General features: G+C 40.8%; 1 protein-coding gene across 2 annotated transcripts in view; it reads right to left on the bottom strand.

Moving 5' to 3' along the window:
- The window catches only part of DHRSX (dehydrogenase/reductase X-linked), a 161,062-nt gene that overhangs the window by 44,503 nt on the left and 89,502 nt on the right, over positions 1 to 27,057 (bottom strand). For both annotated transcript variants that reach the window (XM_030971022.1, XM_030971014.1), the window contains 2 exons: positions 15,059 to 15,160; positions 1,168 to 1,375 (listed from right to left, as the gene is read on the bottom strand). In XM_030971022.1, the coding sequence (XP_030826882.1) occupies positions 1,168 to 1,375; positions 15,059 to 15,160 (310 nt within the window). The remainder of the gene's footprint in view (positions 1 to 1,167; positions 1,376 to 15,058; positions 15,161 to 27,057) is intronic.

The following is a 27,057-nucleotide window of genomic DNA, read 5'->3' on the forward strand; positions in this document are numbered from 1 at the left end:
GATTTCCATGAAATGACACAGAAGTCAGACTGGCTCCATGCAGGCAGGCAGAAGCTCTCTGGAGCCCAGGAGAAGGCAGGCTCCGCTTGAGCCTGTTAGTAAGCACGTCATTGCCACGCATGACTGCATGGGGACATTTTCAAATTTATCTCAGTTATCTGCCTGTTTCTCTGCTAACTAAACCACTCCACGTGGTTCCTGTATGACATCAGAGACATTTATCACACCATATGATGTCTTCCTAACGCTAGAACTACCCCACAGACATTCATCCACAGTCTTCCTAAATGAAAGGAAGATCAGGAGGTCAGAAGTCATGCATGCATTTAAGCCCATTTTACTGGATTAAAAATCCAGGGAGGGTTTGGGTTAGGGTTTGGGTCTCTATGAGCTCTTGGGGAAGAACAGAGGGTGACACCGACATGAGTGGTTTGCCAGGCTGATGTGTGACCACAGGGCCGGGACAGGACAGGCAGGGTGAAACAGCCTGGGGCCGGGGCTGGCTGGGGGATGATGGAGACGGGCTGTGAGGGAGCCACGGGTGAGACTGGGATGCCAGAGCAGGGCAGGACAAGGTGAGGGCCAGAGGCAGAGGGAGCTGCGGGCAGGGCAGCAGCAGCAGAGGGCCGGCACTGCAGCTGTGCGAGGCAGCTGGCAGCAAGGACGAGCTGCTTCCCGGAGCCCCGGCAGCATCCCTGCTCGATGCAGCCACAGGCGGCTGTCTGAGCTCATCTGAGGGCTCTGTGCATGCATCCTCTCGGGGACGAGCTCTATTAGCATTCACCCAAGCCGTTTCAAAACATCCTGGTCCCGGAGTGTCTCTCCCTGGTTCGGTAGTGGCAAGTCCAGGCGCCGCACGCACCACGAGCATCACCGCAGAATAAGCATCAGAAAGCAAAGTGAGGTTTTCAAAGTCCAGAATAAAAAGAGCCGTTCAGAATCCATAAATCGTGTGTACATTTGGCTCAAGGCTGCAAGCTTTGATAAAATGTTAAATATATTAAGCAAGTGCTTGAGAAGAACCATAAATTTTGTTTAAAAAAAAAAAAAGCAACAAAACCCCATCTCATAGTCAGTAACAATTCTTCATAGTCAGTAACAATTCTCTTGTGTTTTAATCTGCACAGGATTACTACAGATCAGTGAATACCAAAAAGGGATCGGTACCTGCTTTGTAAGTCGTTTAGGTGCAATTTGCCTACATAATGGGTGGCTGATGAGACAGTGATGATCCTAGCGTTGTGACTGTGCGTTCCTGATTGCTTCAGCGTGTCCAAGAGGAGGTTAGTCAACAGGAAGTGTCCCAAGTAGTTCAAGCCGAAGTGCTCCTCAAACCCATCCTCCGTCTTCCTTTCAGGGACCAGCATCACCCCAGCTGAAGGAAAAAGTAGAGGTAAAACCTATTGATTTATTTCAGAGGAGCAGCAATCTAGAAGGAGTACGGATCTCCTGCTGCAGAGGACAAACACAGCATTCAGAGCAGTGAGTGACTGGTGATTTCATGTAAAGTCGACACTGACTGATTCCTGACAAGAAAAATGTCTAAACCCTCATTTTGGTTTCTTTATCCAGATAACGTGCTGATTGACTCTCTCACTCCCTCCCTGCAGGACTGTGAGTCCATTTGTGAAAAGTGTCTTCAAGAGGTGGGAGCTGGGCCATCCCAACAACATTCCCCCCATCAAAGCTCTGAGCAGTGGAGACAAGACCAGGCTAGGCAGCAGACCTGCTCTCCCAGACAGCTTTCTCCTGGTCCTGGCTGGAGTTGAAAGCTCTGGTGAGTCTACAACCAAAATCTGCAACTTCTCTCTCACTGGTGTGGGTGAGAACAGATGTAGTAAATTTACCCAATATATCTTAATTACCATGCTTACAAGCAGCTGCATATTGAAATTAGGTTTTCAATGCTTATTTTGGCAATATTTTTGCATAAATTTCCACAAACCACAATTTTCAAACTCAGTGTCTAAAATAAGTATCCACATCCCCATCATGCGATGTTGATTTCAGCATCTTGCAGAGAATTCTGAGCTCATGCATAAATTATATCATGTACTGAGGCTGTGTGAGGGATAGTTACCCTGCTCAGTTATGGCATTAACTCGAATGCTATAAATTTTTCTTATTTTATTAAAATTTAATTACTGTACAAGTGGACATGACCTTTGTAATTTAAATGTATATGGCCATAACTCATGGAGAATCCTGTTATAGGATGCTTCTCTCTAACACCCATAAATATGATACAGCAGAAAGGCCACTCCTGCACAGAAGACATGACAGAGTGTCACCTAATCCTCATGCTACTTCATGTGCCCACTGAAAAGACTTCAACATCCCATTTCCTGATGTCAGCCTGACGTGATGATTGCACATTAAAAGATCATTTTAAATTGCACATGCTGTGCATCTACATTGCTGTTTTGGGGGTTCCTGCCACCTGACAGTCCTGCTTTGCTGCTGTCTCTTGAGCTGAAAGAGAGATATTTTTGGGATCTTTTTTATTATGGCAAACAGCCATAGGCATTCACCTGTGGCTTCCTGCCATTTAGTATAACAACTGGAGAAGCAGTGGGAGGGGAAGAAACTCAAGAAGGCCACAGAGAAAACAAAATGTTTGGGTGGAACACAGCATACCTGCAAATGAAGAACTTAAGACTGAACATGAGTGATGCTGACCAGTGGCATAGTGAAAGAAACACAACACAAATTACATTATGAGGCTCCACAAAAGCTTTGATTAGCATCTCCCTATGTCATTTACTGCTGTAAACTGTGTATAATCACATCTGTAACACTGGCTGGGACCGAGAACTGCCATGAAGGTTATGGACAGATGCAAATGAGAGACAAGCCCAGATGTGACTTTTTCTTGTTTTCTGGGAAGAAGGAAAGGATGGGAATGGCTTGGGGATGAAACAAACCCCAGGCTCCCAGACTAAGTCTCAGCCTGCTATAGTGCAAGTTTCAGCACAGAGCTCAGCATGAGATGTAGGAAGGCACATGGAAACATTGCTGCATCTCTGAGCACCAGGCCTAGTACAAGGAAATTATTTGCATATCTCTGAGGCTGTCCTGCCCTCCAAAGCACTGACACTTGGAAAAGGTGAAAGGCAGCAATTTGCCAGAGTTCTGTTTGCAGCAACACTGGTAAAATACAAGCCCAAGAAAGGCAGCCAATATAAAAGAGCCCAGTCAAGCAAGGCTGATCTGCACACCAAATGCTGCTTCTGCATCTGCTGGCATTGCTGCAGGGCTCGATACAGGACCCCTCCATGCACAGACACACTTCTGTTGGTTGGGTCAGATGGAGGGATGGAGAGATTTGTCCTGTGTGTTAAACAGAAGTGTGTTGAACAGCTGCTGCAGCCGTTCAGCTCTGCATCGTGAGCAGCAGGCAAGCCCAGGGAGTCTGCCATCACTTACATTAGCCCCGAGGATGTCTGAGCCTCTGCAACTTCACCCTCGACCTCCAGAGAGGCACAGGATTTCAAGAACACAGAGAGGCTTTGCCCTCCACCCCAATTAGTTTCCACCATCTGTGCTATGCATCCTGGAAGCTAAAAAAACCAGATCTGAGCTCAGGTCAGGAGACAGAAAAAATTTTCGTTTACGCAATGGACAGCTGTAAAGATACGTGCTCCCCAATATTCTTTTGCTCATTCTTCAAGAGCATCCCCTGAGTAGAAATTCTGGTCAAGTCCTTGAGCAGGCACAATCACCTCTGCCTGCATCTGATGCTACTACAATTCCCTTTCTGTCTTCAAGAGCTGCTCAAATAATGTTAAGCCAAAACATCTTTGAAAGACTTTTCAAAGGCTCCCATCTTTCAGGTAGTTCATATCAAGGCTGTCAAAAAATCTTGCCCTGTAGTCTGAGGGAAGTTTCTCTTATTTGAGGAAAAGCCATTTTTAATTTACTAAAAGTGAGCATACAAAGGAATACCCAAGAGGCAACTGAACCTGTCTCCTTCCTTAACAAAAGGGAAAACCTTGTAAGTGTAGCAGCAAGCTCTCTTTCATAAATTATTAACTACCTAACATTCAGTAGAAACTAAAAGTGGCACGCTATTGATTTTCTCTTGTCCAGAAACATCATCAGCTTTACTTAAGGGTCCCAAATGTTAACTCAAAAATGAAAGCTGGTTCTACTTTTAATTCTTTTAATTAATCCAATACTACTTGAAACATTAACAAATGCTTTGTCTTTTCATTGTAAACTAAGAATGAATATGCTTTTTCTTCCAATATGGAATCCAAACAACTCAGTATCTTTCTGTTTTTAATTATCAATAGTCAGCCTTATAATTTTTTCAGAGTGTATGTGAAATTTGAAGTGGCAGCACACAAACCATTAATGCCAAACTCCTTCGTTCTGATACAACCTTCTTATATGTTTTTCCCCTTGATTTAGTTGCATTGTCTCCAGAAGATTCTGTTCTAAAATATCACTGATAACATCATGGCATAAGAAAATGAATTAATAAGTAAACTGAACATAAGCTTCTACTTTGTAATTGAATAGCTGTTGCTGAAATATTCCGGCAAAAGACTGATAGTATGGGAATAAAAAACTGGCTAAACAAAACATGGATGTGTGATTTTGCAGAGGTAGTAATAAATTAGAATAAGAAAAATTCTTTTCTGCAAAACTATGCTGAACAACCCTTCTTATAGATGTAGCAATACATTCCAGTGTGCTGCAGTTCTGCATTTATTGTAATATGTTCAAATTATACACATTTTTAATTCACTTTAATGCATAACAAAAAATATATTCTTTTTTAATTCTATGACTAGGCAATCAATAATTGTATTTCTCACTCAAAGAATGAGTACACTTCAAGAGAGCTGTCTTTGTAATCAGGAATTTATGATGATTTTCTATAAAAGTTTGTAATAAAACTCTTGGTTTCGATGCATGTCATGTAATTTAAAGAGCAAAATGGATCTGACGCTGCATGCAGCATAACAAAAAATTTTATGATAGTTATAAATATTATAGGCCAGACATACCCCATTTTATTGAATTATACAGGAGAATTTGCACTATGCCTGCTCGTACTGCAGATGATGACAAATATTGCTCTAACTCCCATACCTCCCACTGCAAAGACATCCTCCATCTCCATTATAAAATGTGTTTTAAGAGCTGTAAAAATACAAGTATTTCACTTTATTTACAGTGAGCTGCTTGGAGGTTTTTAAAGTCAGTTCTCTCAAACTCACTACAAAAGAAAAATTTTAAATCTCTTTTTCACATACAGAACAAAATGTCTGCCTTCCCAGCCAGGCTTACAGAAGAGGCAGATCCCCCTCACACAAGTTCTTTTATCTCCAGACAGCCAAAGGCTGGGCAGATAAAGCAATAGGTAAGCCACAAACACACATAACACCTTCACAGCGGGAGGGGAACCTGTATAATTACATTCACCCAATTCTTGCTATTCACAAGGAAGAGACACATACTGTACCAAAAATGTTCCCAAGGGGAAAAATTAGGAGACAGTTACTTCCAGTAAAAGCACAAAGCCCTTCCCCCATACAGGCTTTGCACTCTCCTAGCTGATGCCTTTAGCAGCATTTCCAACCCCATGAGTGCAGCCACACACAAGGCAGCCCACCCCCACTTCACAGAATGCCAAAACCGCTCTGTTCTGCACACCCATGCAAGGAAACACCTCTGGGTGTATCTACATGTGAAATAGCATGGCCCACCTCTCACCTGAACAGATGAACCATACAGCAGCATGCCCTGGCTAGGCTGCCTGTAGCAGATTGCTTGTTCCACCTCGTTCCATTGGGCTGTGCAATCCCAGAGTATGCCTGCCCTGTGGGTCTCTCCTGGCTAGTGAGTGTCGCCCTGTTTTTTTAAGTTTTTCTGAGACTTCTGATGTTTACATTCTTGTAACAAACTTTCTCACTCACTTTTTGTAAATAACTTACTGTTTTGCATCCTTTTATGGAGGAGGAGAAATTTGATGGACTGTTGGTTTGTCCAGTGTCATTGGAGAAGTGGCACTGTTGCTTTTGGAAATCGATAAATGTTGGAGTCAGAAATTAAAAGCCCTCTTTTTTTACCTTGGGAGAGCTGTGTGTCCATGTTGTGTTATTTCATGTCCTAGAGTGACAAGTGAGCAACGAGAACATGAAATGCCTTAGTGAAAGAATTACCCCAGAAGTGCTTACTGGAGGCACAGCTGTGCCCACATGACTGCTTCTTACTGGCGCTGCTTCTTCCTCCCTCGTCTGGCCTGAAGAGCAGTGAATTTACAGCATTGATCTAAAAGCTGTGACATGGCTGCTTACTAAGCCACATCCCTAACCCAGAGTCCAGTGCTACAGGTAGGCCACGTGCCTATTGGTATCCCAGGAATGTTCTGAGTCTCAACAGGACCCCACACAGAAGCCAGATTAATAGTGCTTGAGAACTGAAAAGATAAAAATCCCAACAGTTTAGAAGAAAAACACAAAAACACAGACTTAACTTGGTGCAGCTTTCCAATCTTACTGTCTTACTCCCTGTCTCCCCAGAGGGAGCTTAGGCTCTTCCATTTCCTGATGTCTTTTGGAGTTTTATATGTGTGTATGCAATTTTCCAAAGCCAAATGTAAGGAAAATGAAACAAAGCAAGAACTTTTACCCCATGGCACAACAATGACACCTGGATGACACATAGATACCACACCAAATGCATTGACCACTGGGGAGATGCAAAGACACCTGCTAGTCTATTTGGCATCAGCGCTGGAACAGTGTCCTGTGCACAGACCTTTCCTGGCAGGTACCTGCCACTGTGAAAACAGGTTTGATAAAGGAAAGGGACCAAGCCTGGGGTTGTGGAGAAGAACCATCTCCAGAGGATTAGGTCTCTCCTGCCTCATCCCAGGACAACCTCTCCACAGGAGTTTGCCTGAGCCTCTGCTCCAGCACTAAACAAGTTCTCGTGAGCTCTCACCTCCTGCTCCCTACTCCTAAGATGCTCTGCATCACCCATTGCCTTTTCTGATTACCTTTCCTGACAGCTTCCCCAGTTCCCTGTGCTGGGCAAAATGCAGGCCATGATGAACCAAGGACAATGTTCTGCTTCCCAGCCTCCCCTCCTCCCTTATCATCACAATCCAGTGATCCCATGCTGATCTTATCAATGAACTGCATGTGCTCAGGAAGGAGGGGAGAGGCTCAGCTCCAGACATGTAGACCAGCTCCATCTACCTCTCTGCTTCCCTGCAAATGGTAAGTTACCTCTCCCTATTCTCTTACCCAGCCACAGTAGCTCCTTTGTGTCTCAATCCCACATCACTCTGCACCCTGCAGGCATCTGCCTGTCACACACCTGGCTCACCCTACCCTCACTACTGAGGCTTGTTTCCTGCTGGAGCCATGGTCTGTGGCTCTGAGGCTCCTCCCAGCTTCTCCATCCCTGCTTCAGTATCAACCAGATGTGACTAAATCACAAGTGTCCACCCTATTGAATTGGATGACCAAGCAGGAGAGAGGTTCCAATTCCTTCTCCACCAGGAGCAATAATTCTCATCCCTGTTAAACACCAGTAAACTTGCAAGTAAGAGATCAGTCAAGAATGCCTTCATAGAGAAAAGATTCAATCACTTAGTACCCAACACAGATTCCAGTCCTCAAGGTTAAGGACATGATCCTTGTGAATTATATGGTGTCTAAGCATTTCCAACCTCTGACTGAGACATCTCCTACAGTTCAGACATGCCTAATGGCTCTCTTCATCCTCACTACCCACCCCAGCACTACCTCAGTATTTGCTCTCTTATTGACTTTCTGATATTTAACAAGAATATATGTTATGTTCTTAGTTTAATTCTCTATAAAAATCTTTTAATCAGAAAATTCAAATGTTTTGCAATCAAGGTTTCTGCCATCCTGATGGTTCCCAGCTAACTGTCCTGTTCCTCCCACCCATAAACTCTTCACAGTCTATTTTTCATGGGACAGAAACTTGTCTCAGAGCCCATGGAAGACTGAGGCCACCAGTCTGGACAGTGGAGAGACTGGAGGAACCTGAAATGAGGCCCAGTGCCCATCTCCACCAAGCTCAGAGGCAGCCAGGAGGAGCAGATGTGATGCTGGTGCCCAGTCTCAGTGCTGGTGCATTTGCCTGCACGCAGCGCCTCCCGCCATGGCTCAGGGCTGTGATTTGGGCAGAAAGACCTGCTCAGGATTGACTTGGGACATGCTTTGTACAGGCAAAATATTCAGAGAGGAACACATTAAAGGTGGCTCACAAAGTGCAGTGCTTAGCAGGCTTCTGCCTTGACCCATCAGGGGAATATTCCATAAGTAACAAAAGATGCAGCCAGCACTGACACAAAGGCAAGATCTTGTCTGCATTCAATTCCACACTGTGTGATAACACCACAGCCTTTATGAAAAGCCTTGCCATCATTTCTGACATTAAAAAAACTCCTAAGATGTTTGTCTTATCATTCCTGGAAACAGATAAACTGTTTTATCTGGCATTACAAAATAAAATAAAGAAAAAAAAGTCAGCTTAAGGCAAATAATTGGCATGGAAACTCTTAGCCCAAACACTAAAAGTTTGGCAAATAGTGAGGAATTGAAAACTGAGTAATGTCTGCTGCTGGTGCTCCAAGACTCACCTATAACGTTCACAAGGGAGACGTGCACTGTATTAGCTGTGCCAAAGATAAGGCAATGTGTCTTTCCAGAAAAAAGAAATTCTTAGTTTCCCACTAGGTTGAAGAAAAGAAAAGGAAAAAATGCAGACAATCCACATTCAGGGACTGTGAGAACAACAAAATCTTGGTAGATTCAGAACATGAGCTGTAATACCTCCATAAGAACAGGTTCACATTTTGAATCAAGGTCACAGTGCTACACGTGAACACAGCACAAGCTAGTTCCTTGGAAAATGTGTCAGTTAAAAAAAGTAAATACATTCCATAACCAAGGTTTTGATTTTACACTAAAATAAATCAGAGCATTCCTAATTAGGTCAGGTTCAAATAACCCCTGTGTTTCCTAAAAATATGCTCAGTAACTGTTTGGTTATTTGAGCTGGCACAATGGTGAGTTAGCCCACCCACAATCAGAAAATAGGAAAGTCAGTCACAGCTTTCTAATTCAATAGTATATTCTCTCAGAAGTAAAATATTTCAGTTTGCAATTTGTATAAAAATATTTTTACCTAAAAGCTATGAAAGGATTAAGTGAAAATAAAACTTGTCTCACTCCTGCCTTTCAGAAAAGCCAATGGCAAATATTCCACACACTTAAGTAGAACTGGTTGGGTTTCCTAATCCATCAATAGCTGAATTTTGTATCTGTCTTCCACTGATAAAATGTTCACATTCAAGACATAAAAGCAAATGGGTCAAAAACCTGCAGCATGTGGAGCCTCAGATATTTCCCCTTTCAAAAAGTGTTTGATATCACAGACAGAAAAAAAAGCTTTGGAAATAATCAGAAAGAGAAAGATAATATCAAACAAAAGTCAGGATTTTCATGAATGAAATCCTTACTCTTTGAAAGCCAGAAGAGTCTAGGATTACCCCTCTAACTTACTAGTTCTTCCAATAAATAATAAACCTTTTATAGGAAATCTGACATCTTCTTATAAGATACATATAATTCTGGCAGACAAAAGTGCCATCCAAGTACAATAAAAATCTCTAGCTGATGACTGCTGTTAAAAGTCCATATGCTGGATAAACGTGGTCATTGCACAACCCTCACTTGCTGTGAATGAGCCAGGCTGGATACTGCCAGCAGTGTCATGGTGCTCTGACACATGTGCCCAGACAAGTTACTCACAATACCCAAGGCATCTAATACCTGTGAAGAGCAGTGTGTGAGCAGCCAGCCAGATGCCCCACAGCCAGCTCTCCGAAAAGAGAGCTCTTCCAAAAAATCTGAGAAGATGGCATCTGTCATGCACTGAACTTCATTAAAAAAATATGGCTCTGGGAGTTTCTTCTCATTTTAGAACGTGTTAATACTGCATGCTAAGGTCCTTATGAATCTTACAGTTCTCCCCACCATACAAGGAAGATCCATTGTAAGCCAATCTCTCCACCGCTGCAAATTAGCTTTTCCAGGTAAAACCATTCCCAAAGGCCCAGCTCCTCCTTGATGTCTAGTACTTATCATCCATTACATACAGGTAAAGGCTATTTGCTCTTCTGCTCATCCCCTTCTGTCTTTGTCCCTATCCCTCTACACCTTTTCCATCACAGCTTTGCTTGGGTATTGCTCTTATTGTCTTCGAGGAAGGATAAAGATGAAACATGATGTTGTAAGCAAGACACTGGAAGAACTTTAATGAGATATCATATCCTGACTACACCACAGCTTTCCTGTGTGCCTGGAAGAGAAGCATTAATTTCAATGAAATCCAAGTTTCACTGGAGTAACAGCAGCCCCTCCTCACTAACTTTCCCTCAAGGCCTTCTCCAGTGAATTTCCACATCTCTGAGGTTTCTTTCCTTTTCATCAGAACAGCCAGTGTAACCTGCAGCTGCTACAGGCAAAGGAGCTGGCTCTTTCCTAACCTTTACCTAATCCAGTGGGACAGGATCTTTTCACAGATCTCACTGTGATAATTTCAAACAATTTAACTATTAGTAAATTCAACTTATAAATATGACCTGTGAGTAGGTAAGTATGTATAGAATTGTTTGCATTTGATACATGCCCTAGGTCCCAGTCCTTGAGTTCCAGTTTCCTTCTGAAGATCTGATCCTGCAAATACTCAAATGCAAGAATAATTTAATATGCGATCAACCATGACAGCATCTATAGGACTGTTCAAAGGACTCCATGGCTGGGGTGTGTGTAGGTAACACAAGGAAATATATATATTTCACATACTCAGCTACTGATACAGCTTTTAATGTGCTCTAGGAACTGAAGAGGTAAGCTTATACAGACTTTTTCATTCTATCAAGAGACTGATAATTTCTCAGATGATCCACAAAGTACCAAATATGATCATCTGAATTAGCTAGCAGTTCAGGAATATTGATTTTAAATTGGCCTAGATAGGCTTCAACCTGAAATACATTAACTGTAATCTGCCTGCAATAGGCTACTAATAGTCTGAAATCTCTAAGTTGGCATTTCATTGTTAATGAGCTAGACAGTGCATGTTTAGCATCCAGAAGTATCCTGGTGTCCCTAAATATCTTGTGATTTTTGTGTTGGCTCTGTTGGTTTTAAGATCATTAGGTACTGTAAACAACATACAAGTGAACACATTAACTACAATGTGCTAAGAAACAGTTCTAGCACACAGAGAAAATGACTGCCTTCAAGGTTAGGAAAAAACATCTCTGGCATGAAACAGTGACTGCTGGTCATGGAATTCTACAAAGTGTTTGAGTATCTGTCCCCTTTTCAACCACAAGAAGACAGCAGACTTTCTAATGCATTTTAACAGCAATGCCATTTTTAGGAATATATTAAATAATTAACACTAGTGTACATGCTGTAATTTGCTAAATGCTTTTCAGCTGTACAGAGACAGAGTTCTTTCCAAAACAAAACTAAAAATTAGCACCCAAATGCTAATTAGCAGACTAGAAGACATATTCTTCTGACCTTCTGTCAGATAAAGCTTTCTTCACTGCTTGTGCTGCATCGCTCTTTCTGCAGCTTACAGTTCAACCATTTAGTTTACTTCTTGTTTTCTACAGAAAAAGAATTTGTTTTCTATGTCATAGCATTTTTCTCTTTCTAGCACTAGCACATTGTATTTTTTAAAAGTTTATATAATACTCTATTTGCATTTTTAATATGTTTTGTTTATTTTAAAAACCAAGGGCTGATTCTGCACATTACTGATGCAGAAAGCATAGTAATGGAAAAACAAGCCCTTATTTGTCAGCTGAAATAATGAGTGCACTCAACCAAATTTTTCCTTTTAAATTAGAAATTAGAAAGTTAAATGTATATGCTAAAATAAGCTAAAACAAAAAGAGGAGGTGACTAGTGCACTAATCTCCATTTAGTTGGATACCTAAACTTCACATGATTATTGTGGGGCCTGGACGTTTATCTCTAGGAGAATACTTATAAACTCAGGATTTTAGTATTAATTTAATTTCCAACTGAATCCTTGAGCTAGGTAAGGGATAGAGAGCAAGTGATGAAGAGATAATTTTTTTCTAAAAATCATCAATGACCTTAAAAACTGCTGAATTTTATAACAATCTTAGGTCAGACATGTAGTATTGATTATTTATTTAGTAATTCACATGTAAATGTGTAATTTATACATGAAATTCACATGAATTCACAGTAATTCCCATGAAATCCTTTGTCTTCAATAATATTTTAATGTTAATTTCATAGCTTGCATTCTTGTAAAATGCTGAAACTTTTATAAAGTCATCTTCATCATCTTTATCAAATGTTTGGCTTTTTGACAGGTTTGCACAAGTCCTCAATGAATACCATACACCTTCACACAGATACAGGATACATATCCATGGAGATAATAGATGGAAAGTTCACTAACATATGCACATGATTATATCAATCAATTTAAAAGATTTAGATTTAAGCAATTAAATAATACTAGTATGTAGTGCAACAATCTCGGCACAACAATTCTTGCATTTTTACACTAAATGTAACAGAAGACTGCAGCCCTGATAATAAAATGCTTGGTCTTATGAAGACAGAAATAAAAAATTTTACTAGCTTGCTGATAGTTTGATTCAGAAGTCATGGGATGCATACAAAGTCTGATTTGCAAAACCTATGGGAAAGGCAGTGGAACAGACAACTGTGATGAGGCTTTTGAGAGAGTAGCGCTTCCAGCTCTGCACCCCATGGTGGACTGAATCATCCTCCTTAGTGCATTGAAACAAAAAAATAAAGTAAAAAGATAATAAAGGAGGAAAGAGGAAGGGAAAGGGAAAGAGAAAAGCCAACCAGATAGCCCAAATGTCAGCACTTGTCTTGATTGTGCTCAGTACTGGTGGTTTTTGCATCAGGCCACCTCTCCCTCTATTGGGTATGTCCATTATCCTCTTATGTAGCAAGGAAACATTTGGGCTTTCACTATGAAACAAAAGTTACTAGTGAAAGTGCACTTTCACTAGTAACAAAACTAAATGCTACAGGTTATTTACAAAAGCAAATAAAAAGGACTTTAAAAAAAAAAAAAGAAAAAAGATGTAGGAAAGAGCATTCAGAAGTGGAGTCATTGCCAGGCAATGGCCAGAAATGAGGCCCAAACTAACCTAATTCTCTGGGATTCTTTACCTGTGCTTTGGATGTGATTCTGTTAAGGCAAAAAAAATGACTTGAACCATTAATTTCATTGTAGATTCTAAAAGGATTTTATCAAACAACAGATTTCTCTTGCCAACAGTATTTGGCAAAAAAGCATAACTGAAATCAAATGGCTTTCTTGCAAGTTAGAAATACATAGACTGAAGCAGAATAAATTTTAGTCTCAAATTCCTTTCTTAAAAGAAGTCTTGGGCTTACACTCTTTGGTCTTGTAACAAATTAAGAACATTAAGAGATCCATTTCCATACAACTTTGTTTCTTGGATAAGAAGACACATTTAATTTTCATCCAGCCCAATTCAGCAGCAGCTAGGGCAGAAAAAATCCTATATTCCAGAGGGCTTCCCAGTTGCTTCAGTCTCATAATTTTTCCTCCAACTGGCCTCCAAGCCCCTGCTGACAATGCTGGCTTTGCTCATGCTGAAAACTAGTGCAGGGCAGGCGATGCCTGATGGATACATAGAATTAAAAACCCCTTTTCCCATAAAATGCTGTTTTTTCAAATAGTTTATTCCCATCTGTGTAACAGTTTTTATTCTGCATGTTTAAAAGTAAATCTGGAAAGGCTTTGTAACTAGCCTTAAATACTCACTAATTAACTATAACTAGGCTTATATATCCACCTCTAATTATTGCATGATTAAAATAATAATGGTAGGCTTTTTTGACTAATCAAAGAGAAATGAATGTTTAACTGAATATTTCACAAATGTTTCATATCAATCAGCAAATAAAAAACACTTGAATTTTTATTGCAGTATTTACTTGTGTTACTGAGAACTCTTTAAGGCACCAATGAATATAACAAATCCATTTATTTACAGCATATTTGCTCTCACTAGGATGGAAGTGTGCACAGGGAAACAGAAAATGTTCTCTGGGATGTCTTAATAAAAAAATATGTAAATAGTTGGGAAAAAAAGAACAGCAATATACCACAGCAGCAAACTTCTAAAAGAAACCTAAATTGTTGCTGGTGGGTTTTCCCCCTATTTAAATAGACAGGTGAAAATTCCCCTTTAGGACAGTGCATGCAGAGCATCCATCGTTTCTGGAAGAAAATTATTATACAGGCTGACTTCCAAAAATACTGTGGCTATTATACAAAATTAGATAGCAAGTATGTGAATAACAAAAGCCGAAATCCCTAAAAATAATTAGATTCATTTGATGATTGTATGAATGCAAGATCAATAGTGTCCTTTTAATTTGTGCTCTGACCACTGAAGATGCAGTTCTATGAACAGCTTTCCAGTAGCACCTGGATCTATGCATTGACTTCTCTGAAGTTGCTGGATAATTTGCCAGATTACATTTCAGGTGGATTAAACCCCCAGCCAAGCTCATCAGTCACCCACAGTAAACAAGTGTTTATACAGGGAAAAACCTAAGGGGAGAGAAAGTAAATAAAGGTGAAAAGACAGATTTTCTACTGGCATAAAGCAGAGCTGCTCTTTCCTTTCTTATTTTTCTTATAGATGCTCAGATTCCTGTATAATTGCATTCTTTTTAGTGCTGGAGAGCTAAAAAATCACAGCAAAGGAACCAGATTTGCAATAACAACATGAGCAGGTGTGGCATTGAAGCGTTCAGACTCCTCACCTAACAATCTCTCCAAAAAATGCAATTTAACTCTAGAAAGGCATACCAGTTAATGCAGCCTTTTTGTAACCTCAGATAATGTATATGAAATCTGAAGTGATAGATAAGACCTCAGTTTGTCACATCTTCCCCTACAGGTATGTGAAGAAAAAACCAGAACTCACCATTATTCACCAGGACATGGAGTGGACAATTCTTTGCTCTAAACTGCTGCACAAATTGCCGTATAGACTTCATGGAAGCCAAATCACAGTATAAAAACTCCACTGGGAGAGAAGAGGAGATAAAAACAGAGTTAAGTCAGTTATATAAAAACACATAAACATCAACAAGGACTCCTGTGATAATGCCACACTAGTAGAGTAAAAGTTTTAAAAAGAAAATGGACTTTTAGAAATCCTGGGTGAAGCTGGTCTCAGTTTCTTTCTTTCTCCTTCTTCCCTTCATTTCTATTTTTAAACTATTGATTCTTCACAGAGCAAATATGGGAAAAGTGGCTGTCAGGAGGTGAAGGAGGGCATCAAATGAAGTAAATATGCACCAGTCCTACTGTTCTTACTACTGCTACCATTTAAGAAGAGGAGCTACAGTACTGCAGCACTGAGATGATCACGATATGGCAGCTGGAAATCAAATGGGGAGAGGAGAAGGCACATCAGACACTGCAAGGTTTCCCTGTGCTTCTGATGCAAATATGCTGTCCTTTTTTTTCCCCCAAGATTATCTGCTACGTACCTGTGGTTGGAATAGTTTATAAATGCTTAATTGCCAGTAGGAAAGATGAGCAGCAGCACACCCTGAACACAGCAATTCCACTGATCACTAAAAGCAAATAGAGCATCATAAGTAATGCTGTGGCTCCGATGGGTATCCAGGGACGTTTGGTATCCAGGTCACCTGGGAGCAACAACCAGCCATGAAAATGCCATGTAAATGTGGGTAAGAGTTGTGCTGGCTCTTGGCTTTGGCAATGGCAGTGTGATTTGAGAGGAACAGAGCTCACACAAATATTGTGGGGGCATCCTGCCTGTGCTGCTGATGTCAGTCCAAGGGCAGAGTGGCAGGGGGCTGGAAATCCAACTGCACCAACAAGATTGCTCAAGGGGCAGGGTGTCAGTCTCAAAATATATTTGGTACCAGTATGTCTTTATTGCTAAGAAAACACATATCAAACAGGTGTCTGTCCTTTTGTCCAAAGCATTACTCAGCCATTGACCTGCACTAAAATGCTAGAGAATTAATTAGTCAAAATAAAAAATATTACTTAAATCCTCCAGCAGCTTTAAACCCATCAGGTCTTAAAATTCTCCTACTGCAGTTGTTCAGCTTTCAACCCCGGGCTCTCACAGCACTGCCTCATTGATTGCCTTGCCTTGCATGAAGCTGTGACCAGAGTTATGAAGTGAAAAGAAGCAGTGCCCCCTGCCAACAGCAGTAGCTGTCCCCACACAAACAATCCAAATTCTTTAGAAGCTCTGGAAAGGGGAAAAAGAAAGAAAATTATGACCTCATCCAATCATTTCAGCCTTTAAAAAAAGTATATATTGCATGCCAGGCTTTTGTTTTGTTTCAGCATTAGCTACGCTTTAAGGAAGAGAATATGATGCTCTGCCACAGATATTAGTCTCTCTTCTTGTTTCCTACTTGTCACTGTGGGAGCCCAAGTCAGCCAACTGTTGTCAACTCCACCCTGCCAAGACGCTGGGGCTCTGAGGTGGATTTGCTTGAACCTCCTCCATAAAGTGACTTTTCCAAAGAAGAGCAAAAGGTGTTTCAAATTGAGAAAGTCAAACAATACTGAGCAACCTCCCGTGGCTAGGTCCATCAGAGAGAAAGGCAAAGGCTGTACAAAGCATCTCCCCTTGTTCACTGTGTCCTTGCAGGGTGAGCCCTTACTGTCCTGTTTTGTTTCAGAGAGCTCCCAGATTTCCCAAGCTGTGGCAACCTCTGCACAGATGCTGTCTCCAGGATGGTTTTGGCCGCATCAAAGGACTGGGGTTTCAGAGGCTCACCATGTTTTCCCCCCTCCCTGCTGCCCTCCCTCCTCCTGGCCCCAGGGCTGCTGCCCTGTGCTCCACAGGAAGGAGCAGCCACCCCCTTCCTTGCACATAGGTTCCCCCACCTCCTGTTATGAAAGAATCAGCCTTTGCAAGAAGGGGAAATGAAAGAGATACAGTTCTTCAAAAATGCTTTTCTGATAGGAGGATTAAACTATTGGATAAATAGGCTCCAGTGCAGGCTGTAATACGAGACCTTTCCTCTTACTCTCTTCCCTGGTCCATCAGGGATGTTCATCCTGTCCCTACCAAGGCTCTGAGCTATAATGCCTCTTTACAGCATGTCACTACAGTAAGAGATTAGGAAAGCCTGCAGGCACAACAACAAGATAAATAAAAAAAGATATTCACAACTATTATTTAATTTATTTCCAGGAGAACAGTTTCTCTAGTTCCCTTAATATGAAGCTTTAATAATCCTTATTTATTTGGAACTTAGACAGTATTAGTCCTCTGAAATTGTCATAGTGAATGTATATAAATTATTCAGTGGCCTTTTTCATTAAACAAAAAAACAAGCAAGAATTCTTAGATTCCACTTATAAGATAGTGTAAATACATTTTTTTTCAAAGTGGCTCTAAAGTAATACCATTTCAACAACATTGTCCCACGAATAGAAGTGGACAATTTCTTGATCTCTCTGCAGACTTTTAGGCACTCAGCAATTTTATTTAATTTCTCTGAAGCCCTGCACCTGGAGACAGTAAGGAAATGTAGAAGTTTTTAACTTCTGTCAGTGCTGCTCAGGCCATTCCTCCTGTGGCCTAGCTGCTGTATAAAACCACGTGAATGGCACTGTAATTGCTCAGATATCCAAAACCTGGTCATAATAAATTATTAATAATTAGTGTAACAATGAGTGGAGTGAAGACCTAGATGAAGATTTATGCTGACTCTGCTGTTGTTCTACTTCATTAGGCAGCTCATCAAGGAAAGAGATAAGGGAAATCATGACCCCCTTCTTAGGAGGCAGTCACACTGCCAATGGAGGAGTCCCTTTCAATACAAAGATATTTATCCTGATACAGCAGGCATTAGGCTTTCATCAGCCATGGTATTTTGTGGCACAGTGCAGGCTCCAACCACTTCTCCATCACCAGTATGGACTCTGACAACTTTATTGACTCTACTGCCAACACATACGCAAGAAAAGCAGACCTCTGAGGACATCCACTAAGCTAAATTTTAATCTCTTTCCTTATCTGGCCTTGCATTGCCAACAAGAATGGTGGTTAGACAATGTGTGCCAAGAGAGTGTATTTTAGCCTGACCAATGCAGTCTGCTCCTTCCTGATAATTAACTTTTTGCTGCAGCTCTCTTATCTCTCCTCCCTTAATTTTCCAGTTCTGCACAACAAATGCTGTCCTTCATTATGACTGTACAGTGCCCAGACTAACGGTACACTGGGCCAAGCCTATCACTACTAAACTTATTTACTTGCTTCCTTGGGAAGCATGTCATCATATTCTGCATTTGTAAAGCACGTGCCATCAAAAGATCAGAACATGCTTTGGAAAGGAAAACAAACAAACAAACAAACCAACCCCCAAACTTTTCTCTCTGCTTGCAGGGCCAGAGTCCTTGTTGGTGCTCATTTGTGCGTGGCTCATTTGTGTGTGCTCATTTGTGCCCTTTGCCAGGGAGGCGGATCCGCTGGCGCGGCACCGCGCGGACAGAGGCGCTGTTCCCCTCGAGAAACCGTGCCAAAACGTGGCTTCCAGCCGTGTGCTGACTCACAGGCAGGGCCTTGAGCAGAAACTCAAATTTCTTCTCCATCCCATAGTGATTTTTTTCTATCAGTGTACTGGAGAATTACAAATTTAGAAGCTAAGAACAACGGTAAGTTTTTAGACTATTTTGAAGCATGCGCAAATATACTCAGCACAACAATTTTTTCGATGCCTTAGTTAACAAAGACCAGGGTTTTAATAATGTGAGCAAATGACCAAACTGGATTGTGAACTAGGAACTTAATTAGAATTACTTCAGAGAAGTAAGAATGCCAATGTTTTTCCATATAGGATAGCAAAAAGAAGATGTGCATTAACAGCAAAAAAACTGAAACATGCAAAAATTCTTGTCTTTTACCACAATAGTGGCCTTTCTGCTTTAGAGTTTAATAATCTAATAAGTTTTCAAAACTACCTAGTTATTTTCATTTTCTGTATGCTATTAAGAACAAAAATAGAGAGTAGAAGATACAAATAGAATAAGCTACATACAGAATATCTGCAGTTAATGCTATTGAAATACTCAAATTTCTAACTCTAGCCCATTTTATCTCTCCTTTTCCTGTACTACTTGCTTTCAGGTACTTCTGTAGTGACAGACATGCCCATATTTCTTTCTTGACACACGCTGGATGCGTCCCATGTTCTTATCTAAATAATTTTTCCAATGAAAGTAAGTACATCCATAACTGTCAGACGCTGGCTAAAATTTTCACTCTTAAAAATATTTTTCTATTCTTTTATTGTAATTTGATGACTCAGTTGTCAGAGACTTATCAGCAAATGAAACACAGAAGGAGCAACATTTCCCAAAAGACATCCAGAATTATTTATGCTATTAACCACATATGAATAGATATATATATGATGGTGCTACAGTTGCTGCTTTCCTTAATTGCCTTCTTTCAAACATGTATCTACCTGGTGCAGCAACTTTTCAGCCACAGGGAAGTCAGCACAATGTTTTCTGGCTGCACCTCACGAGGCACATACAGACCCCACAAAGCCACGCTGGCTGCCACGTGTGACACTGCAAAGCACATGTGCGGTGCTTGTTCCTGCATTTTACTCCCCTTGCTTGCTTGGTCATGGTAACTAAAAGGAGGGAGCCTAAATTAGTGGCATCTCCTGGAGAGCTTTTGACACCCTGAGCTCCACGAAATCCAGGAGGAGGCCCAGCGTTAGGAGAGCCTGACACAGCCCCTGAGTGCTCACACTCCCCTGAGCTTCCCCTTCAGGGTCAACTTCCCAATTTCTGTCCTCCTGCTTCTTCACACTATTACCACACCTTTCGTCACATCCAGAGTTCCCTCCTTTGCTTTCCACACCAGCACAGTTGACTGTGACTGCACATTTCCTCTGTGTCTGTATCATAGGGCATAAAAAGCATGAAATGGGAATTTCAGTCTGGTATGGAAGGAAAGTTCCATAGAATAGAAGAAATAAAAAAGAATGGACAGATATTTCAGTGAATGACTGTAACTTCTGAGAATCTGAACAGAGGAAAATGCAATGTTATGATTCCCTCAAAGACTACACCACTTAGGCATGGTTTAGATCAGATTAAGATGAGATAAGGCCTACCAACTACCTACCAACTACCACTTTTTATGCATTCAGCTCTAACTCATCATGTTGAAATTTTTATGGACAGCTACAGCTCTGCTTCAGCAGAAACAATAAGTCAAAGTCTACTTGGTTTTAGTACAAATGCCACAGCAGTTTTCTACTATGCTTTCAATGTCCTTGTGTTAAAAACACATGCAGAGGATACATTCTAAGGAAGGCTGCAAGCCTGCCCAGAACTGCAGGGAGCTGAGTCCTACAGAAAGGATTGCTTTGCCTATTCCTTCTTGCTACCCATCTATCCAGTGTCTGAAGATAGCAGAAGGAAGAGTTACTTCTTCAGCAAGGAACAAGGAATGCTTCCTAGACAAGATAATAAAAAATGGTGTTCATTTTAGTCAGGTATCCATCTTCAAAAAAAGCATCTCACAGGTACATCTCATTCTGGTTTCTGTATCTCCACAGAGGCGATATACTTTGGCATCTGCACAGCAACAAGAAGAAGTGCTGTCCTGCTCATAAACAACTGAGAATCGGAAACAACTTAAACAACGTGATTCTGAGAGTCTGGACAGTGTCATGGGGATGTTCATCAGAAAGGACCCTTGACAAGTCAAAAACCTACCATCTGCTAGATGCTGCATTCATAGCTAGAGAAGCTCTGTCAGCAAGGTGGCAGGTGAAAATGAAGTGGAGCAAACCCTGCTAACACAAACTTGTTATTTATCACAAACTTGTGGTTTATCATTCTGCCAGCTGGGTATGTGCAGCAGCACATACAGTCCCCATCTACAAAACATAACTCTTGCTAACAGAACTTTCCTACATTGTCTGGGACTCACACAAGGGCTGTGATGCAAGTTCTGCTCAGACATGTATGATGACAGAACACTGCATGCTACTCAGGACCATAAAATGCTTACTGTAAAAGGACTTCTCAGTAAACAAAACCAAACAAAATCCTTCAGGTAAGCAAGGCATGCACCAACCAACTGCATATTTAGCACAACGAGAGGCAGCCAATATAAATGCAGCAAGCACAGTGTCTCCTGATTATGCCATGCTCCTGCCTTCATGCACTTGATGACCTCTGTGGCCTCTACACCACAAGCACTATATAATCTCCTCCATTCTGTATTAGGAGCCAAGATTCACAGGGGTGAAACATTAAATTGATCAGCACATAGAAAATCCTAGTATGTGCAATCCTACCCAGGACACTGGTCGATGCTTAATTCCAGTTGTGGTTGTGGTGACAATTTGCAGAATTTTGGCTCCTAGACCTTCAAATTATTATAAACATGTGACCTTTGACCAATGTCTGCTGGGCATTTTATAAGTTCTCCCCAGTATTATTCTCTCAGTATTATTTTATTAGCCTGAATAATTTTGTGGCCCTTTATCAGACCACTGATCTTTTACAGACTATTAACAGAAATAATACAGCATGGGTAACTCTAGAGCAGCTTTACTTCTCAAGCTGATACTTGTGATATACCAATGAAGAAGAAGACAAATGGAAGATATCCATCTGTCAAAGTGTGAGAGCAGTGGCACAGATCAAAATAGTGAGCACATTTAAAGATATACCATTTGGGTACTTTTTATATTAGAAGATACACTCCCAATTTAAGGCAGCCTAGTTTGTCTACAGCCTTTCAGCAGGCAAGCAAGAGCACCCAAATTCAGCTGCTTCTTCTCTGAGTCATCCTTTCTAGCACTTCTAACTTTAAAGGCAGTATAAAGAGATGAACTTCCTGTGCCTAATGTCAGCCTTTGTAAACAGCCTCCCTATGTCATCCTCCAGCCACTTCAGGGAAACAAGAGCTCTGTATCAGTCTTACAGCATAAAGAGAAATAACATTAGGCAAAAATTAGAATTAATTTTTTTTCTTCATGAAAGTTTGAAGTTTTTCTGCTCAAAGAGCTACTATAAAATAAAGGCACTTTGTGGTGCCATTTCTTAACCATGAGCTTTACCCAATTCTACTAAGAGAAATGGGAGAAAACATCTTCATCTGGGAGCTGTTTTCTTTTTCAGAGGTGGAAGAGTAAAATAAAGAAAGGAATTGGCTTTCAGAAACTGAACAGTCAGCCTTAGCTACTTCCAGCTTCCACAAGAGAAGTGTGTGGCCTAGTACAGTGATCCTTTAACTTGTTGCGTTCGAGAAACAGCCCAGTAGCTCTTGTGGGCTGGTTAATCAAAATGGACAAAATTTAAGGGAAAGAACAATGTTCCAGTTCCATCACTACCAGCAGCTCCCATTACTGCTAAAATGTCAGCTCATCACAGGAGAGACCCCTGAACAGCCTCACAAAGCACATTGCCAGAGTAAAATCTCTCTGCTTCATGGGGACAGAAGAGCTCATAGTGAGGTTCTGAAGATTCATCATATATGGACAGAAGAAAAGGTGGTTTAGAATACCTTCTTTACTATTATTGTCCTCTGATTCTTTATACTTTTAGACATATTTTCCTCTTGCTCCCTGGTGAACAGATTTTTATATTAAATTTCATTGCTGTAATTTGTGAATTGTAGATATGGGGTTTTTTCTTCTCAGGTGGCATTTACTTCTTGGAATGGCTTAACTCTACACTGTGACTTCTATCTCATTTAAAACCTAAAAATGCATGGCACATATGTGATGCACATAACACATTGTCCTCCATTGACACTCTCTGTCGGGACTGAAACTCAAGTGAAGAGCTTTTTGGATGTAATACAGAGTCAGGCTGCTAATGAAGATAAAAGTCAGCAAGGCTTATACAAGATGACAAAAAGAGAATGTACTTCAGCGAAAGCTAGGAGCATGATTCTTCCTAGAGATTATGCTGAGTCCTCAACTGATTTAAGCTGGTGTAGTTTTGCCAAGTACACAGAGCTGTCATTTGTTTCCAGTTTCTCAGCTCTGGATTTGCACATTCCCAATGCATCTTGGGTTGCAAAGCTTTAAAGTAAAAATATCAAATCGTTTGTACAAGAATGCACACAAGCATGTGAAAGAGAGATGGCAAAAAAAGGGGCAGAGACATTTTGCTGGTAGTCTTTTCCTTCAGAATATTTTATTAGATGAGTATCCTGACTAAAATAAGCACCAGCATTCATCTTGAGCTGCTTCTGTCTCAACTTGCAGAATATTTTTCTACATGTACAGTTTACTTTTCACAAGAAATTTAAATTTATTTATTTATTCAAAACATTTTCTCCAAGCTAGCCAAATCCTACCAAATTCAATCCAGCTTCAAATTAGATACCTTGCTCATATCTGTACACCATAAATCTTGCTTTCCTCAACCTCCCTAATTTATTTAACTTTTCGTGTGAAAGAAGCCCTCACATTCCCAATGTGAGGGAGAATTAACATGAGCTTCTATGAAAAACAGGCTGCTCAGAAAGTGAGGGGTTTGTTAAAACAGGGCTTTCATTACAGACACTCATAGAGCCATAACATTTGTAGAACTGACTTTTTGTTTTAGTTGCTACAATAACAAACCTCCAAATCCAATAAGACTGCTTTTGGAGTGCAATAGCTTAGTGCTGATGACACCCCAGCTCCCACAGTAGGACTGAGCTGGGCCACTTGGTCATTGTTGGCTCAGGTCTGGCTTCTGTCATGGATGTAATTGTCAAGAGATGTGAACTGACTTGCAACCTTCAGTCCTGTAAATTTTACCTGCCATTCTAGATTTAAGTATCAAATGTTTCAGTCAAAATTCAGAATGCAACCAGCACGTCCTATTCTGTCATGCAGGAGCTTCTTTCCATAAGCCAATAGCAAGTACATACTTGGAGATCTGACATAAATCATTTCTAGTAGAACGTTTGTTATTCTGTCTAGATATTTCATAGATAACATCAAATTTTGATTCCTGGCCAGACTTTATTACCAGAGAATCATTATGTGATGGCAAAACAGATCTCCCATTGGCTACATCTCCTGAAAAGAACATATATTTTCTGAGAATATTTGCTTACCCTTCCAAAACCACCAAAATAAAAAGCTCTGGTGTGAAGAAGCATGTTTGTAATAAGCTTTGGTATTACCGCAAAAACACCTCAGCAAATATTCTGCTTCACACCCTCTGAGGTACCACAGAGAGGCTGATAATGTCTCTGCTTTGTAGTACTTCAAGGATAGAAACCTTGCAGGGTCCAAGAAAATAAAAAAGAAGGGAATAATATTTCCAAGCTCCAGGCAAGAACAACTTGGAGTTGTCAGAAATACAACATCTAGACATGAGAACTATCCATAAAACATACTTTGACAAAGACTACCTTCCTTTTTCCCAGAGGTTTTCTGCTTTTGCCTCTCATGTCAGTCCTAGTGCTCAGGAGGCAAGCTTGAGGGGCTCTCAGATCCAGCTTCAATCCATTTTCTTTTCTTTTTTTTTCTCTTTATTTGGAGATACTCTTTGCATGGATAATCAAACCTGTGGCAGCAGAGGTAGCAAATGTGGCAGAGAGCAACAGGAGCAAGTAGCAGGGGTGGGGGAACTGCAAAAGGCCAGGGCTACCCCTTCAGATTTAGGGCCAGGTTGATGTCAGCTCACCTGGTTTCACCCAGTGGGGTGTCTGCTCTCCCCTCACACCCTTGCCCCATTTCATTGCACCCACACAGGTCTGCTGGTGCAGCTGCTTCTCCTGGTTCATGCCAACATATACCTGGGACGTTACCTGGGCTATGGAAAGGGAATATCAATAACTTTGCAGAGCAATGCTGTCATCCTTTCCCATTCCTTCAAAAATCAAGATACATAGGCTTATTTTTTCTTTTTCTTCTGATCTGACATGAGACTGTTTCTCTTTCATGCTTAAGCAAGCTTAGGTCTGTAAAGGGCTTCTAAGATATGATTCATCTGACCTGTTTCACAAATCTAGTTTAAGATGAGATGAATCATGTCTTACAAGTATTTATTCCTCTCCACAGACTGCAAAAGAAGCTTGGGGACACTGACTCAGATTAAAACCTCTGCATTACAAACCTCAGAAGTTAGTTGATTGCAATCCTAGTGTTCAGTTTCAACTGCTAATGAACAAACAGAAGAGGTGAAAAAATCAGAGAGCAGGGAATGTGTGCAGATGACTCAGTGTTATTCACCATACTTGAGCTTTGGGAAAAAAAAAGAGAGAGAACTTCCAGAAGAATCTTGCCAAAGGCTCATAGATAGCTGTAACACAAAGAAAATTCATGCTGGAAAAAGATAAGAAGTCTTGAAGGGCGTGTTTAAATTCCTCCCTTATTGTGAATGCCTCTGAAATTAACTGTGACTTCACAACAGAAAATTTGAAATACTGTGGCACACTCTAATTCACAACCACATCCCAAGAGTCAAAGACAGCAAAGATAATTGTAGTGTCTGGTTTTGGTGAAATTGTGTATGTACATGTATGTAACTGAGACTGAGGTTAAGCAAACTGCAAGACATCATAATTTTTACAGTAATGACACTATAGCTATGCATCCCAGGTGGGAACTGGCAGCTTTGCTGCTACTCTATAAATCACACACCTCTCACAGCTACTAATCTGCTGCAGAGATCTTTCAGGCTAGCAAAGTGACAGGAAAAAGAAGTGCAGAAGAGTAAAATGCTAAGAATAGAACCAGTCTCTTGATTGCTGCTTCACAAGCTGCCCTGTACACTGGATCCCACCTCCTTTTTCTTTTTACTTCTATACAAATAGCTATTTCTTATATTTTTTTATGAATGTAGTAATCTAAAAAAGGCTTTAGGTTTTTTTTTTTTTTTTGAGATGGATTCATCTTTAGGAAACTAGATCTCTAGATCTCACCCCTCACCCCATCCTGTTTTGTTGCTTTGTTATACTTCTCATCTCACTTCCCTTGCTGGTCCTCCAGAACTTTTAACATGATCGCTCTAATGTGCAGTCCCTACTCAGTAATGGGGCTTTAAAGCAATTATCTTTCATAGCACTTCACTGCTAATGCTGACCTGGTATTTCAGGCAATGTCAGCCAGAGCTGCTGAGCAAGGAGCCACAGGGTTCTTCTCCTCCATCTCAATGCTCAGTGCTCCTGGTATTTTCATTCTTCTTGAAGGCAAACTCACTTTTGGACATCAGTATATTTCTTGCCTTTAGAAATATGCATCCTGTGTATTGTTCAGTATTGGCTCATGCTGATAAGTACTTTCATTAGACACGTTGTGAAAATTCTTCCTTTTGTTAGAAAAAAAAACCCTGGAGTCTACGTCCAGCTGGAAAAGGTGTACTCTTTTGGGAACTATTTAGGAAAGAAACAGATACTTTTAACTGCCTATAACCCCTTTTCTTAAAAAAAAGCAACAACCAAATATTTTTCTAAAGGTGCATCTTGGGGAAGGTACCAGGTGAAAAAAAAGAGGATACTGAAGACTTTCTCCTGTTCAAAAATCCAACTTATGCATGACAGTCTTTTCCCACTGCCCTTCACACCAGATTTAGGGAAAGAACTACCTGTACAGGTAAGTCTTGGCATTCCCATTCAGTCTCTGATCTCTATGGAGATACTTTATTAGCTAAACTAATTTTTAAAATATGTTGGTGAGATAGTTCTTTGGGTCTGAATGTCTCACCTTCAGGAGGGACACAAGGTATGGATCAGTGTGTCAGTCATACTACAGTGAAGGCAGCCAAGCTTGCTGGATTGGAGAAAAGAGATGTATAGCACAGTTAGACACATAAGAACTGCATTAATCTATTTCTATGCACGCCTGCTCTCTCCTTAGTGGGGAGGAGATCAGCATCAGAATGGTCTGTCTTTTAAAAGGCAAAGCCACAGCACTGTTATTTCCCTTTGGTGCACACCCT

This window comes from Camarhynchus parvulus, chromosome 1, assembly GCF_901933205.1.
Source record: "Camarhynchus parvulus chromosome 1, STF_HiC, whole genome shotgun sequence".
Taxonomy (NCBI): Eukaryota; Metazoa; Chordata; class Aves; order Passeriformes; family Thraupidae; genus Camarhynchus; species Camarhynchus parvulus.